This window comes from Aulonocara sp. 'chitande type north' Nkhata Bay, linkage group LG2 (genome assembly GCF_057382095.1).
Source record: "Aulonocara sp. 'chitande type north' Nkhata Bay isolate Kocher_YH1m ecotype deep benthic linkage group LG2, A_spYH_male_GT1.1, whole genome shotgun sequence".
In the NCBI taxonomy this organism is placed as follows: Eukaryota; Metazoa; Chordata; class Actinopteri; order Cichliformes; family Cichlidae; genus Aulonocara; species Aulonocara sp. 'chitande type north' Nkhata Bay.
In genome coordinates, this window is record NC_141345.1 from 14,538,642 (window position 1) to 14,556,621 (window position 17,980).

General features: G+C 41.9%; 1 protein-coding gene across 1 annotated transcript; it reads right to left on the minus strand.

Annotated features, from left to right (window-relative positions):
* Nucleotides 1-890: 890 nt before the first annotated feature.
* Nucleotides 891-17,463, minus strand: LOC147337501 (uncharacterized). The gene is made up of 3 exons (XM_086308823.1): nt 16,855-17,463; nt 16,402-16,629; nt 891-950 (listed from the first exon to the last, which is right to left on the minus strand). Exons 1-3 carry the CDS (start codon nt 17,461-17,463, stop codon nt 891-893), a joined length of 897 nt encoding a protein of 298 aa, XP_086164949.1.
* Nucleotides 17,464-17,980: the final 517 nt, after the last annotated feature.

Consider the following 17,980-nt stretch of genomic DNA (forward strand, 5'->3'; position numbering starts at 1 on the left):
AAAACTATATGGTGCCATCTATATTTGAAGTAGTAATCACCATAGCGTGAGCAAACAGCAATAAGGCTATGTGACCAAAAGAAAAAAGGAGCAGAGGGCTGCCAGTATTTCAAGTGAAAATACATTTTCATGTGCACAGCAGTGGAGAGTGAGAGCAGCAACCAAAAGGTCACCTGCTCCAGGAAATATTCTTCTCAAGAGTAACATTCAGGCAGAGGAAAGAGCAGGGAAGAGTCACTTTTGTTTCCACTTTTACACAAGTGACAGGTTGCTTACATCACCTGTTGTGTCTTCTGTGATAAGGTGTCTAAACTTATATATGGTCTCAAATGAGTAAGCAAGCACGAGTAGGACTGCACAACAGTTTGTAACTCATTTCAACTGGGTGTACTGCTGCCATATCAAACAAAGATGTTCAGCCTAAAACTTACATGACTGCACACAAATTGTATAAATACAGATAAAACATCTGGAAACAATCATAGCTGTACTGCAGGATGCCTTATATAAACACATCTCACAGCATAGAAAATCATCCATTGGAGTGATCACATTTGTGTGTGTCATTCACATTGCAATTGACTTGTTTTGTTAATTTTTGGGAGATTGTGGGAGGTACAACAGGCTCTGATTGCATCTGTGTGGTGGTGTGCAGCTGCATATCACATTGGACTCCACTGATTTGTGTTGATCTTCAGGAAGTGCTTGGACTTGGGATCTTCATTATGCGTGTACACAATGACTGTAACTGTGCAGTTAGAATATGCTGCAGCCCTGTTTCTAACCTTAGCACTCCATAGTCCATTACAACTCTAAGGCTTTCTTAGAAAACACATCTGCCATCTGAACAGAACGATGCCTGCTTAGAAACAATAAATAATCCAGCATTTCTACACATTGTGCTGCTCTGACCTGTCCTTGCCATTGCACTGGCTGAGGTAGTTCACAGCCTGTAGAAGAACACTGGTTTACAGACAACAGACATCTGCGTTGTCTTCCAAACACATTTGAAAAGACACCCACTGCTGGATGTCTATTTTAAAAGACGTTGTTTTGATACCCCCCGGAGGTCTGGATAGGTTGGAGTGCTACATGGCCTAAAAACAGAAAAGTGTGAAGTCCACCAATGAGACCCTACATATTACAAAATGAGCAACATGCTGTTTTCACTAAGACTTAAACTCACGATTGAGACTCACCAGGAAAGTATTTAAGATCAAGGGAGCCTGGCTTATTTTCCTGCAGAGGTCTAGACTTGTTTCTGCACCACAGAGCCCTGCCCCCTGCTGACCCTGCTGACCATTAGAAAGAAGGACTTGACTTTTCAAAGATAGAAGCTATATCCATTTTTTTTCCATACAGTGACTCATTAGACCTAAGAAAAAACCTAGCAATGCCGATGTTGTCATTTCCTAAGTATTGCTTATCCTATAACTGCTCTTTTGGTTTTATTGCAGACTTCAACGCAGTCCTATACTCGTGGGTGGAAAGATGCCTACTTGCAGTATCAACGTGGCCGTTTTCATTGTGTTGACAAGTTAAACTCAAGTACCTCTTAAAGATTACTGCAAAGCCACTCTGTTTCAAATTACATGTCCAGTTGCTCACAGATTATTAACAAAACTACGCAGCTTCTTGTAGTTCAGTGTGGAGAGTAGCAGCACCACTTGGCTCAGAGCCATAGGCTGTGATTATAGATGGCGCATGCAAAGCCGGAAAGCTTGTAACTCTGAACCCTTCACCCCCATCCCATTTTCTCTGTCTTCAGGAAAAAAGTTTACATAGATTCCAATGTGCTGAGTAAGTTCTGTAATCCTCAGACTTATTATAAACCCTCTTTAAAATTTTAAGTGTAAGGAAAAAAATCAATTGGCAAAACAAGAGCTTACTTTTCAGCTTGTTGGAAGGCTTACGTTTTGGAAAATCCATGGCTGTGTCTGAAAAGCAGCATACTGAAAACAAAATGCAATGCTTCCCGCCTGGCTAAGTGAATGAGTGAATGATTAAGTGACTTGTCACTGAGTTAAATCCAAGAAATCCTGCTGCTATGAGTGACATGTTGACAGCCTGGTAAATGAAATCCAGCATTTTACTGCCAGCAAGCCACTCAGGCAATGCTTGGCCTTTTCTCTGGAATTTGCATGGAGAGCCTGGAATATCACACACTTGGTAAATGCACATTTCAGAAGATGTGAATGGACAGACAGCTAACACAATGCAGGTATAAGCTGCCTCTGCACCCCCACAAACACACACAAATCCACACACACTTTATGTGTCAGTAATATTTCTCCTTGCTCCAGAAAGCAATGCTGCATGACCTGGTTATGATATTACCTTAGCAACAAGCTGCCTTATAGCCAAGCTCTGCTTTGTGTGATGGTGTGTGTGTGTGTGTGTGTGTGTGTGTGTGTGTGTGTGTGTGTGTGCGTGCGTGCATGTGTGTGTGTGTGTGTGTGTGTGCGTGTGCTAGACAGAAGCAGAGAAAAGGACAGCAAGCCATTGCTTTTTTCTGGGAAGGAGATTTCAATGTATGTGTGCGCCAAAGTGTGTTCTAGCTGTGCGAGTGCATGTGTGTGTACTAACTATATTACACATGCATATTAATATATGCAGGTGTAAAACCTGGATGGTTTGGTTGTGAACAGCACCTCCCAGACCTGTCGTGACCTGCAATCCCTTTGTTATTCGTACAACATATATTGGATTACATTCACAAGAGCCTGGTAACGTATCGGCAGCTCAATAGTGCTGTTGCTCACAGCTTACTGTAATTGTTTTAATGATAGCTAATTAGCTTCCAAACACCAAGGATTCAATCTCAAATCAATGTGAGGAAAAAAATGAAACAATCATGCAAACCCATGGGTACCTTTAAATGAAAAGAAGAAAATAGGAAGCTGGTTTCAAAGGTGATAGGAGCAGAATTTAGGCATTAGTCATTCAATACCACCCTTATTTCCAAACTGGTGTAATGTGCGTAATTATGGTAACAAGCATGATCCTCACTGAGACGACTGGCAGCTTCTGCAGCCTCAGTGAATTGTTTGCCAGCAAGATGGATTTGGCAACAAATCTTATTGTTTTGATGCAAAAAAGAAAAAAAAATGTAAATGAATGTGATTCTTCCAGCTTAAATGGAGCATTTAGAATTTCTGACAGAGACAGATGGTTCCAGTAAAAAGGCTGATTGAAGAATCAATCCTGCAAATTTTTTATCCTGTTTAAGCAAAAGTACTCCTGGCACACACAAAAAAGGTGCACAGAAAACCAGGCGACCTGGAGATGGTCTCTGAATGTTAATGAGACTGAGTAACAGAACGAAAATGGCAATGAATTAAGGGCACCAATTTTCTTGAGTATGGTATCATTTAGTTGACGGTAATCATAGGTGTAATTTTTAATCACACAGACACACACACACATGCGCGCGCACACACACACACACACACACAAATACTTTGTAGTTCAGTCAGTTACCACCTCCTTCATAATCTCCAAATCAGCCTGTGTTGGAGGATCTCCCTGAATTTTCTTGCTAAAATGATGAAGAGTCCATGGAGTCAAACACAACATCACTTTAATGCACTTTTAATCTCAAAAACATGTCATTTACATGCATCACTGGAAATATTTGTATGACTATCCAAGAGAGCTGGTTCCACAGAAGAGGGGCCTTAAAACTGAAGGCTCTCCCTCCCATTCTACTTTTAAATACTCTAGGAACAACAAGTAGGCCTGCAGAGCGAGAGCGAAGTGCTGTAATAGGGTGATATGGTACTACAAGGTCATTAAGATAAGATGTGGCCTGATTATTTAAGACCTTGTATGTGATGAGAAGGATTTTAAATTCCATTCTGGATTTAACAGGATCCAGAGAAACATGGGCAAAACATGCTTTCTCTTTTTAGTTCCCAATGTCAGTATTCTGACAAGCTTTTATACCATGTTTCTAAGATTTTTAGGGCTGAGTACCATAACCTCAGTTAAACTGCAGGGATGTCTCAAAGACTCCAAGACCTGGATGACGTCTAATGTCCTGATTCTCAGTTCAACTCTAATTGGTGTGTGTTATCTGGCTTCATGGACAGATAGAGCTGCGTTTCATCTGCATAGCAGTGAAAATGTATGCTATGTCTTCTAATGATGCTGCCTAAGGGAAGCATGTATAATGTAAACAGAATTGGTCCTAGCACTGAACCCTGTGGAACTCCATAATTACCTCAGTGTGTGAAGAGGACTCTCCATTTACATGTACAAATTGGAGTCTATTAGATAGATATAATACAAACCACTGCAGTGCAGTACCTGTAATACCTACAGCATGTTCTAATCGCTCTAATAGGATATTATGGTCGACAGTATTGAACGCACAGAAATAAGTCCACTGTCAATACAGCTGTGATGGCCTCTGAAACCTGACTGAAACTCTTTAAAATCCTTTCCAGATGATCAGTTAGCTCTTTTACAACAACTCATTCAAGAATTTTACACCCCACCCTCCTGGAAACCAGACCACTAATGTGACCCCTCTACTTCCTAGTCCCAGCGAACGACCTGTGCTTATGTGCGATTTTGCAGTTAAAACAGATTTGTATAATTAGATTTTGAGGTAGAACAACATCAGAGGTCGACACTGTGAACCAGGATTATAGCTTATCCAGGTATAGCTTCAGGGTTAACCATGGGCTGTCTGCACTACAAAAGGGGTTTATTAAGGTAAATCACCATGGTAACTTGTGCTGTAAACCTAACCTGCTCCACTCTCTGATACACTGAATATATACATGCAGAGCACAGTTTGGTTGGAATCGGGAAGTAGTTGGACTGAAGCCAGTCTTGCCTTAAAGTTGGTTTCTCCGGTGTCCAACCAGGGGCTATCTGCCACCTACAACTTACATAATCGAAAAATGAGAAGAAAATGAACAGCACCACCCACAAGCAGGGAAGAGTGAACTCGATATACAAAATTATGACCTGGGTCAATCTGTTGTCAGGTTCAGCTGAACATCCGTGGGAGCAATGTAATTGGAGAAGATGATGGAAACTGAACCCGCCTCTCCTCAGCATATTGCCAGGTAATACCCATATTAACTGAAGGTGTCTTGCTAAGCTCCCAATGTTTCATACTTTCTCATGTCCCTCTATTGTTCCTACCTTACCCCCTGCTGTTTCCATCTTCTTTCCCATCCAGGTTATATGTTTCCTAATAGATCATCAGACCTACTCCTCTACTCTCATTCCATCTGTACCTCCTTCCCCCACCCAATTCCCATTCCTTCTAGTTTTCACCATTCCTCCTGTTATTTTTTAATCTCTTGTCCTCTCATTGTTTTTATTCCCTCTATCCGTTACAAGCAGAGAAACATAATGGCAGTGTTGGAATAGAGTTTGGGCTCTTTGATTTCCCCCTGGCCTATAAAGGTGGGGTGATATGCACCAGAATACAGTTTACAGAATAACGGGTTTTTTTTGCTCGAACTTTTATGGAAAAGAAGAATTATAACTTTTGTATTTAGATGTTTTTTGTTTTGCTTTGTTTCTGAAAACAGCCATTAATAAAACTAATCATAGCTGCATACATACAAGAACATTTGCATTCAGTATCTTTATTAAATCAAAAACTCTTTTTAAGTTAATGACATTTCTTTTATTAGGCACAAATCTTTTACACAGAGTAGTTTTTCTTTTTGCTTCAACAGCAACACCATCAGATGTTCCATTTTATTAGTTAATTCCTTTATTAAGTTTAACTTTCCTCAGTATATATGACACATGCTATAATCAGGAATGCTGTTATTACATAGTTTACTTGATTACTGTTTAGTAATTAATAATATTGTTACCATCCATTTCCACAATAAACTAATGATTGGACTCTTTGTAGCATTCAGTGTAAGAAACATCAGGCGTTTTGCTAAGAAATACAGATGCTGAAAGATGACAGATTAGCTGTGATGTCGAATGACTGCTGGATGTTTGGGTTAGAGTTGAGGGGACATTCACACCACAAGCTCTTGGAAGCTAATTTACCTGCAGTCTGTGTAACGCAGCACAATCTCCGCTTCCAAAGACTCCTAAGGGACTGTAGTCATGAAAGAATAGAGGGCCCACTCTCTTCTCCAATCTCTTGTGCAGTCATTGGGGATTTAAACAAATGTACAGTAGTCATGGTAGAAGCATTTCTGAAAGGCTGCTAAATCTCCTTTGAGGGGTGAAGCATATAGTCATTGTAAGGTAGAATAATTCCATTGCAGACACAGTTTTGGAGAAAATACACTGAATCCTATTTTGAGCAACGCTTGTTCAACAGCTCTACGGCTCCTACATAATAGGATTCAAATATATGAGTGAAATTGACTGAACATGGTGGCATGCTTTCTATTCTATCATTTCTTCTTCGTTTTTTTTTTGCCCAGTAAGAAAATATATACAACAATACAGCATCCCAAGCGTTCCAATAGTTTCGATTGCACTCAGTGTGCAGAGGGAAACACTTTAGGATGCTATTGTTAAAAACAGGATGGACATCACAAATAAGATATTTTATTAAACACACATTACTCACTGAGCTCTCTATTTCTATCTCTCTCGCTATTTCTACTGGTTTCCTGTCATAGTGAAAAGATGTGGTGTATGTTCAGTTTAATAATCATTCTAAATTTGCCATGTGTGAGATGAGCTTTAGCCTCTCCCCCTACAGCAGGGTCACCAGTCACCAGTTGTTTGGGCATTACGATGATACTGGATTAAATAAGCAGCTAAAAAATGGACGTTTACTACACACACATATTGTTGGAATATGACATACGGAATACTAGAATTCAATGTAGAACACTATAAACATTTTAATAGAATTGAGTATTGCAGTGCTTTCTTAGGCTCAGTAAGAAAGAAAACATGCAACAAGTGAAGTCCATGAAACACACACAGAATGATTTGACTAGTTGAAAGTGTTAATTGTTGCCGCCAGCTTACTTTATTATATACTGAGTATATTTTTTTCCATTATCCTCTCTTCTTATTTCAGAGCTGACCGCATTGTTGTTGTGATCCACTGAAGTGCTTAGTGTATCAGCTGATCATAAGCATTCATGCTCTGTGTTTTATGACTTAAAAGGTCAGCTGTCATTTATTTTGGCAGGGGCAAGTTTTATTTATACAGCACGGAATCACAACAATGGTCACCTCAAGAAATTCAGCAAAGAATTTACTGAACTCTACTGAATGAATGATGCTAAGTGATACCACAGGTAGCAGTTTAAATATGGTACTGTACATGCTTTCCAAAGTCACAGGATGAAATAGTTTAAATGTTTTAAAAATGGCGACCCATAACACATTGGTTCAACTCTACAACTCTTCTCTTCTTTAGTATAAGTCAGTCGCACAACATTCACACACAAAATGCAAAAGTCTTGTGAACCCATATTTCACTGACAATTACACATATCAACGCATCAAATGAGACGCTTTATTATTTCATGAAATATGGTTGAATTTAAGCTCATTTTGAATTTGACCAACACAGCTCAGAAAAGTTGCGAATGGGCTACAAAATTATTAGAAAAGTATCTAATACTAAAAAGAAACAGCTGGAACATTTTGCTCCTTATTAGGTTAATTGGCAGCAGGTCTGTAACATGAAAGGAACATATTATAACATGATGCAGAGTTTGTAAGAATGTGTAGAGATTCATCAGTCTACAAAAACTGTGGTACTGCGGAACAATGCCAGTTTAATATTATTCAGTCATCACAGTTTTTACTTTGACAATCTCATTACCTACATAATATCAATGTGAAGACTTGCGATGCAGCAGCATTCCTCTCTGGATCTAATGGCCATCACAGTGGAGAGAGGATGGAATAGTTGAATTTGGTACCTGAGGCCCCAGCTCATGTGAGAGGTGCTTTCAGCTCATCTCCATGCTTTCAAGAGGTTGAGGCAATATATGTGCGTGACTACTCCGATTGCAGCACTTCATAGTCAACGTCCCCCACTCGCTGAGTGGTCAAATGCCCCCTCATTTCATCCACCCCAGAGTCAGTGTTGGATGACACCTCCAAACTGCCCCATTAACCTACTGGGCTAATCTACTCCCAAAATCAAGGCGTGCATAAGGCGGGAGCTAACTGCAGTCTATCAGTTTTGTGCCTATGTGTAATGTCCACAGCACCATGAAGGTCCCCATGCACACGTCTAACGTCTACCCACTCTGCCCCCTGCAGTGCCCCAGGTTGAATCAAAGTCAAGATGCATTGATAAATAGGACTAATATTATACACTAATAATCGAAATCTTCCTGTCAAAAAAGTCTGTGATCAGGCTATGTGTTATTTATAACTGAAAACTAACGATGCCATTTCAGTCACTTTGGTTTTACTGTAAACAACAACTGCAGTCACCATTGGAGACTTTGGTGACGCACGATAAAACATCAGGAGCTTCTTTTTTTCCCTTTTTCCTCATTAAATCTCCACTGCAGAGTCATGTAATGTCAACTCTAGCCTTCCACCCACCCAGTCACATACACACAAAGTAGTACACACACAAAAACACAGCAATGCACACGCACACGGAACACCCGTGGGTGGTCAGTTAACATGTTTGCTCGTGTTTGCCCTGCCTAAAGGCCAACATCACTGTGTGCTGGTTTTATTTATGTGCAGTTTGTATATATTTGTCAAAGCTATTCCCCATTAGCCTTCACAAAGTGGTCACTCTACATCCTCGGCCACTCCACTTAAAGCGATGCAAACAGGCTGTAGATGCATACCATATGGACGGCTTCTATTCTTGGAGCTTTCCTCCCTTGTCGTGACTTTTTCAGCATGTTACATCATGCAGTATCTTAAGTACTGGTTGAAATTTTGATAAATGCCATGGAAACACCAAAACTTCAATATTGGGAGTGACGATTGTGAAATTCAATAAAATTTCAGCTATTTTCTTTTCCTGTGTTTTATGCATAAATCAGATTTTTAGTTTTTTGGAAAAACAGACAGAGGAGCTGAGATGAACAGAATCTGAGCTGATAATATAGTTTATGACATGTTGGTTTGTCATTTTATAAAGGATGGTGCACATTTCTGGATATTTCTATCAGTTTAACCTTCTGGTATATTCATATGCATTCATAGGCTTGATCGTAATTTGTGATATCTGCCATCTACAGTATCTGCAAAACTTTAGGTATACTGTAGTAATACGGGGGTGAAATTCATGAATTTAAAATAAATTGTGGGTTCTCTGCCCACGCTCCTGTGCACTTTCACTCACCAGTGTAACCTGATTAATTGTAGATTTTTTCTAACATTAATGCTTTCTGCTATTTCTGCAGCAGGACCAGACGGCATCCCAGGTCGTATCCTAAGAGACTGCGCATACCAGCTAGCTCCTGTGTTCACTGAGATATTCAACATCTCTTTATCTCAGTCGGTCATCCCCACATGCTTCAAAGAGTCCATCATTGTTCCTGTCCCGAAGAAACCCCACCCTGCTTCTCTCAATGACTATCGCCCTGTAGCCCTCACCTCAGTAGTGATGAAGTGCTTTGAACGCCTGGTCAGAGACTTCATCATTTCTTCACTACCAGACACACTGGACCCACTACAGTTCGCTTACCGTCCAAATCGTTCCACAGACGATGCCATCTCTCATCTCCTCCACACATCACTCACTCACTTGGACACTAGAAGGGGGAATTATGTTAAAATGCTCTTCATAGACTACAGCTCTGCATTTAACACCATAATTCCCTCCACACTCACCACCAAGCTGGAGCATCTGGGACTCAGCTCATCTATGTGTCAGTGGATCTCCAACTTCCTAACTGGCAGACCACAGGCAGTAAGGATGGGCGGACATGTCTCAGCCTCCACCACTCTCAGCACTGGAGCCCCCCAGGGGTGTGTTCTGAGCCCCCTGCTGTACTCTTGGTACACATATGACTGTGTGGCCACTACCAGCTCCACCACCATCATCAAGTTTGCTGACGACACCGTCGTGGTGGGCCTGATCTCTGATAACAACGAGACGGCCTACCTGAAGGAGATTAGGAATCTGGAGAACTGGTGCCAGAGGAACAACCTCCTTCTAAACGTCAGTAAGACAAAGGAGCTGATAGTGGACTTCAGCACTAAGCAGGAGAGGAACTACCAGACCCCCGTCATCAACGAGTGCCCAGTGGAGAGAGTGGACAGCTTCAAATACCTCGGAGTTCACATCACGCAGGACCTGTCATGGTCCTGTCACATCAACACCGTGGTGAAAAAGGCCCGACAGCGTCTCTACCACCTCAGACGCTTGAGAGACTTCCAACTGCCCTCCAAGGTGCTCAGGAACTTTTACTCGTGCACCATAGAGAGCATCCTGGCGGGAAACATCTTAACCTGGTTCGGGAACAGCACCATGCAGGACAGACGAGCTCTACAGAGGGTTGTGCGGTCAGCTGAGCGCACCATCCGCTCCGAGCTCCCTGACCTGCACTCAATCTACAGCAGGCGGTGCTGGACCAAGGCCAGGAAGATCGTGAAGGACCTCAGCCATCCCAACAACAGACTGTTCTCTCTGTTGAGGTCAGGAAAGCGATTCCGCTCCCTGAAGACCAACACAGAGAGACTGAGGAGGAGCTTCTTCCCGCAGGCGATACGGTCTCTCAATCACACCACCACACAGTACTGACCCACACATACAGTTCTTACACACACACTGGACTTTCTGGACTTTGGTTTTGCACAACACTGGTCACTATATTCTTCATTTCCGGTTAATACTTGTACAGCTGCTGTTATTGTGTATATATTTATTTATATTTAGATTTCTTCATACATTCTTATATAGTTCTATATTGTGTATTGTGTATTTTGTTGTACAGTTATTTTATTTTCAACTTTAATTTATATATTTATCTTTATCTTATTCTTCCCAGTTAAATTTACCCTTCATTCTAATTTGTGTTGTACAGTTATTTCATTTTTAACCTTAATTTATATTCTATTCCTTCCTAGTTAAATTTACCCTTTTTAATTTTTCATATTTATTTCCTATCTTATTCATAGCCTTTTCCTTTTTTTGTTTTCTTTAGGTCACGAGCAGTTGTCCAAGCATTTCACTACATATCGTACTGTGTATGACTGTGTACGTGACAAATAAAATTTGAATTTGAATTTGAATTTATTTTGGGTTCCCCAGTTGGACCCACACAGAGGCATGGTTTTTCCAGTGTTTAACACCGTCAGCTGATCACTGGGTTTTTTGGTATGGTGGTTGAATTTTCTCCCCATGCTCGAGTGGGTTTTTGGTCCATGTAGGTTAGGATGCTCCTGTTTGTTTTGTTTTTAAAGATATTGTAGGATTTAAGTTTTAAGTTTTAAGATTTAGGTGTGACGAGCAGAGATGAATCCAGAGGTCAGAACTCACTGATCAATATGGAATAAAGTGATCAGGTGTGCAAATTTATACGTGACTTTTTTATTCCTTGTACTTTCATCCTGTACATTGAGAAGTCCATTTTTACTGGTAATGCTTTTTAAGGTTAACACGGACTTTTCAAGTCTGATTTGTATCGTGTGGTGTGCGGTATCCTTAATGTGCAGGTAAACCTGCATCATCACATGTCCAGACAAGAACCAATGGGGAAAACTGCTACACAACATAAGTTGTAAGCTATGCAGAATTTGGGGTCAGATGGTGCAAACAATCTCAAGGAAAAGGAAGAGCAGCTACAAATAAAGACCATCGCTAAACTCTTTAGAACTGTGCTGATTTGTGGAGGCCAAAGCACAAAGATGATGCCAGGCGGTAGTTTGATTAATATATAAGTAATATATAAACCTCTGCCCTACATACATTAGATTTATGACATAAATGATGCATTGGTTTTGTCATGTTTTGTTTATTTAAAAACGTGATTGTTGTTATACCAAACCTCCTTTCTATGTGAATAACACATCCCACATTTCACACAGTACTCACAAATACACTTGGCTGCACATTTACGTTGCCAAGACCTGCCGATCACATATGTGTCGTTTCTTTGAAGCATTTAGTAAGTAGGTCCTAAAGTTGGGAAGAAAAGGTGAGAACGACCTGAGGCAAAAATAACCTCCGGGTCAAGAGGTTAAACGGCTGAGCTGACCAACGGGCTGATGTCCCAGAAAACTGAGATCTGGGGCTCTATGTGTCAGAAAGGCCAACCACAGAGTGCAGTAACCTGTGTGTCAGTGTAGGGTCCATGTCCTCATCAGAAGGCTAGTTATAGCTTATGATATTAAAGGATATTTCCTTATTAGTCTCCTTATTTAAGTGAAATTTATTGCAATTTCTTTTTTAAACCATTGTTAGCCTTTGAAAATTATTACATTTTAAAGGTCTAAAACTCAAATTGTTTATTTGCACTCAGATCAGAAAACAAACATAGTTCTGAATGTTCGTATAAAAGAACTCACTGAATCCCAAAAGACTTATTTGTAGGAAATAATGCTCACTAGACATTTTAAAAATATATGCGACAGCAGATGATCCCAAATGTTGATTACCTGTGTAGAGATTAGAATATTATTTTACTGTTACTATTCATAACCATTATCATTACTGTTGCATCAATTATCATTTCATTAGAGCATTTATTGAAACTGTTGATGTTACATTAAAGTCTGTATTTCAGGTGTGAGCATAATTACATAATAATCTTTCATTGCAGGTGCAACTGTACTCATGTTATACACATTGCATTTTTGTGTTAATTAAAGAGTTGAAGCTTGGTCAAGTTAATTAATGGTCTGAAGCTTCGCCCGACGCGATGTTCGACCGATCTATTGAGTAAAGTGACCCACAGCTATTGGAAGGATTGCATACATGCTTACAATTCACCGCATATTATATAGGAATAGAATAAAGGCCTGTGTGTGTTCAGCAGCCTGCTGCATTGGAGTTTGCCTGGTAACTCAAACAGAGTCAGGAAGTATACTTCTAAAATGTCTTTGTTTGTCGAGTGAGGTCATGCACTGAGGTCAAGACACACATAAGTCTGCCTGCACACATACACAGTATATAGACTTGTTTTGCTTGTAAACGGCATGCTCATGTTCTGTTCTGAAGTGCAGTAAGTGAAATAACAGGAAGCATCTGGCGGTGGCGGAGGAACAGAGGAAGGAACTGTTCTTTTTTAGAATATGTCCAAGGTGGATATTATTGGAACTGGAACTGGTGCATGTTATTTATCTGCTTTGACGCATAATGTTCGTCATCAAATATGTTTTGAGCCTGTGTATGAGTTTATGTATACTTATTATGGGCATGAATGTTATGGCCATTTTGGATTTTCTCTAATCAGCATTTACATACAAACTTAAATGTACACATGCACCTTCACTACTATTTGATTAAATGGCCTTAGGAAGTTGCACCTTGATCTTTGGTAGCCATCAAGAAGCTTCCAGCATAATTCTGGGATGTCTGACCACTCGGCACAACTGGCAGAGTTCATTTAAACTGGACGGTTTTCTGGCAGGGTCCACACATTTTCAGTAGGGTTGAAGTCAAGGCTTCGAGGCCATTCGAGAAGTTTAGAAGAGAAGATGTTAACCTGCTTTATGATTTCGAAACCAGTTTTGGTGGTGTTTGTCCACAGTCCTGTTGATGCAACCACATGTGCACGTCATCAAGCAGCAATGAGACATGCTGTCAAATCTTATTTTCTACTTGTCTTCAGCAGTGTGATGATGCTCAGAATATGCCCAGAGCATCAGCCAATAAGAGTTCAATGCAATTTTAAACATACATTATGGACAGATAGCCAACAGACTCCAGTAAGCAGTGACGGGTTTATTGCAGCTGCTAATTCATGAGAAGAATTTATCACTGTTTTCTAATCTGACGCCACGACCAACTTATAGGTTACGTTAACATGACATTAGTCACGTGGATACTAAAGTCATGTTGAGCTGCACTACAGCTCATGTGACTGACAGCACCATCACATACAAAAGCCACGTATGCAAATGAAGTGACCTTGATTGACACCATTCCTCTGTTCAGAGCTATAAATGTAAGTCTCCTCTGACCTCACCATGAAGGATTAATGATAATGTTTAATACAGGTTTGTGAGATAAGCTGCTGAGCCTAAGTTGTTGTTTAAAGCAGCGTTCCTGCTCTTTGATTTGTGTTCGTTTTACTTTGTATTTCAGACTTTCTGTGGAGAAAAGCCATGGGAGAAAGGGATTGGAGGGAACTTTGGTTTTGTCACTGTCTGCTGTTTTGTTTGCCAAAGGTCCTCTGACTGAGCATTCATGCCAGTTTTCAACAGAGCACTGCTACAGTGAGATATGCGTTTGGAAATAGATCGGTGGGCAGACAGCCGACGACGCAAGGACTGACTATCAGGAAGAAAAAAAGTTTATAATACCAGTGCCTGCAAAACCCTCTTCTATCCACTGAAACTTTTCAGAAATTGAGAAAAACGACCATTTCCCCCCACTGACACTACTGCAGTGACAGTATTTTACAAATCATTACCACAGGGCTAGCTTGAATCATTACACATTACCTTTCATTTTCAGTCCAAAGGAAATAAAAACTGATGCCACAGGGTTTCCGGAGACTGTGGATACAATGCAATGCAGTGTGTGTTGATGTATTTGGACTACATTTCAGTAATGCTGATTTAGTTTTTTTTTTTCCTGAGGGACTGAGGCAAACAGAGATGCAGGAACATGGAGGGGATTTCAAGGAGATGGAACATTTTGATTGTTGTTATCCAACAGCTATTTGAGACTTAAAATAGTTGCTTGGCACTTAGCTCTGACCAATTGTATTTCAGTGAGAATGCCCTAAGGATGACACATTTGGTGAAATATGACTTACTTTCACAATAAAAGCATATTCTTCTTCATTTTACTATTAATTCTGTATCTGATTTATGAACATGCGTGGAGTTTAACCGTGAAACATAAGAGGTTTTAAGAGTTTATTAGCATATGTGTCATAACTCGAAGCTCCAACGCAGAGAAAAAGTTGAACCCTACTGATCTGTCTTTGGTATGTCATTGCATATAATACATATGTACACAGGAATAATAAAATCTATGTACACTGAAGTGCAAACAGGGATAACAGGTCTACAGGCTATCCCCACCCTGAGCTGCTAACACAAATCAGACCAGATCTGTATTTTAAAAAAAGGCATTTTTATTAGGATACATTTTTGGTTCTTGCTCATCTAGGTGCTATAGAAATTATAGAATTGTAAAAAATATAAATTCCAGCTTTAAAGCTTTAATCCCAGGTTTAAATTGGAACTATAGAGAACTATGCTTGGGTTTAAAGAGATGTCACATATGCTTACCACGCTTGGAAAAAATAAAAGTGTGTCCTCCTCCTGTTTTGACTGTGTAACTGAGCTAATTGTGAAGTGGTTATCAGTATTCGGGAGTAACGGAATACATGTACCGCCGTTACGTATTTAAATACAAAATATGAGTAACTGTATTCCGTTACAGTTACCATTTAAAAAGGTGGTATTCAGAATACAGTTACTTTGTTGAAATGAATGGATTACACGGCGGTATTTTTCTGTTTCATAAGGCTATACCCTCTTTAATTTTGCTTTCCACGCCAGTGGAAACCCAAACAAAACACGCATTAAGAGGCTTTAATGCCTGTGGCCCATGTCACCTCTACTTCATGTCATTGCATAATGACGTGAAGAAATATTTTTTTAAATTATTCACAAAAATGATTTAATATTAAGGCAAGAGGCAGAGTGTTACAGGCATAGGCCTAAAGCATATAGCCTGATGGGCAGTGTAGTTCATGCTGCAGGAAGAATGGACTGCCATTGTCTGTGAGGGAGGGAGGGAGGAAAAGTCGGAAAGGACGAGCTGTCACCGAGCAGAAACGGGAGCTGGAAGCATGTAAATATAATAAAAACCACTGCAGCCAAAAAGAGAGCCTGACGAGCCCAGCTGTAAGTAAGCTAATAAGACTCGACTGTACACCGTGTTTGTGTTTTCCTCTGAAACAATAAGTTCAGTTGAAGCAGCCTTTCAACGCCTCTCTCTGTCTCTCGCTAGCAAAGTTGACCCAGACAACAAAGTAAAGCTAGTTTTCAGCTACGACGTATTAGCCAGAGGTCCCTTTACTACGGTTCAGAGCCGCGGACCTGTTTTATATACGCGCGGAATAGTTTTCTATACGAGATCCCTGCAAAAAGTGCAGCCTTACCTAATCTCCACCTACTGTTACTCATTTATATTAAGATTTAAACATCTAGTTGGTGTTGGTATGGAGAGTAACCTTCAGTAATAGTAATAAATCACACAGCAATAGGACATTCATGTAGTTGTAAAAAGCTTGATAATATATTAAGTAATCCAAAGTATTCAGAATACGTTACTCTCATTGAGTAACGTATGCCGAGCTCCTCCGGCTCGCTGAGCTCCTCAGCTGGCGGTGCGTGCTCCTCCGGCTCGCTGAGCTCCTGCTCGGGCATGCTGAGCTCCTCAGCTGGCGGTGCGGGCTCCTCCGGCTCGCTGAGCTCCTGCTCGGGCATGCTGAGCTCCTCCGGCTCGCTGAGCTCCTCCGGCTCGCTGAGCTCCTCCGGCTCGCTGAGCTCCTGCTGCAGCTGGACGAAGTCTGAGGTTTCCCGAGCTTGCACTACCCCCCGGGCTTTATGCAGGGTGCAAAGGCAGGCGGAAACTCCCTTGAGCTGGCCGAGGTAGGGGTTTCCCTCCAGGATCGCCTCGATGGCGTTTAACCCCACCACTCTTGCCCTTCTGTTGGTGGTGTGAGTTACCCAGTCCATCAGGCGTTGGACGCAGGTGAGGTCGCTCTCTCCGGACAAGGCTGCTGGAGTGGGTAGTGGAATGGAGGCTGCTGCTGGTGGAGAAGACGGCTGAGGGGTGACTGCATGCGGATGAGATGACGACGGTGTTACAGCTGCAGATGGTGAAGCAGCGGGTGGTGTAGCGACCTCCGACCAAGGTGATGGTACCTGCACCGTCAGCTCGTCCACTGCAGACACAAACACAGATGATGAGGAAAATGAAAAATTGTCCGTACTACTCACCACAGCCGGCTCTTGAGATGTCTGTGGCTTTGGCTGCGGTGAGGAACGCCGGCGGCGCGAACGTCGTTTCCATGTAGATGTCGGGGCCGGCGTCTCAGGCTGTGAATCCACCAGCTGACCGGGCCGGTGAGCAGCCTGAGGAGGAGAGTGGAGGTGGAGGGTGGAAAGCAGGAAGTCCAGGACTACAGAATTAAGGGAGTCCACCAGCCAGGGGAATTTCAACAGCATCTCCTGCAGCCGTCTCTCCACGGCGCGACGCAACCCCTCCGTGGGCTTCTCCCACCACGACTCACATAGGTGGTAAATTCTGTCCATAACCTCCATCCTGAGCCTCTCCTCAGAGACCGCTGGGTCCATACGGGGCGGGATCATTCTGTCACGGTATGGCATGGCACACCGTGGAAGGAGTGGGGAAGGAGGACCCAGGCGCGGTGCTCTATGTACAAACAGTGTTTATTTACAGAGTGAAAACAACGTAACAATAAATCCCCGTGTTCTCCCAGACTCCCGTGTCGTGTCTCCCGTGAATAGTCCGTGTGCTCTCTGCTCCCGTGTCAGCACCCCCCGGTGCTCGCTGCTCTCCGTGCCTTCCACGCTCTTCCTGCGGGAAACAATAGCGCAGCTGTCAGGACACTCAGAAATGGCAGGCATACACTTTCTGACTAAACTTAGACAGGGTGACTAACGTGGAGTCTCATGCAATGATCCCGCGTCGGTGGGAGCTCCAAGACTCTCCTAAGTAGCTCCCCCGACGAGCCCTGATCAGCGGCAGGTGTGTGGCTTCGGGTGTGGCCAGTCCTTCCGCAGGGCCACACCCCTCAGGCCTGCAGGTGGCTGAGCTCCATCCTCCAAGCATCCCCGCAGACATAAACACACACACTCACATCTACAATCATGGAGGAGAGCA

Excerpts from the sequence above, each read along its gene's own strand:
- LOC147337501 (XM_086308823.1), bottom strand. The coding sequence starts at position 17,463 with ATGCCATACCGTGACAGAATGATCCCGCCCCGTATGGACCCAGCGGTC. Across the intron at positions 16,630-16,854 it reads CCATTCCACTACCCACTCCA|CTGCAGCAGGAGCTCAGCGA; the intron begins GCAGCCTTGTCC and ends GACTTCGTCCAG. Across the intron at positions 951-16,401 it reads GCATACGTTACTCAATGAGA|GCTGTGAACTACCTCAGCCA; the intron begins GTAACGTATTCT and ends GTTCTTCTACAG.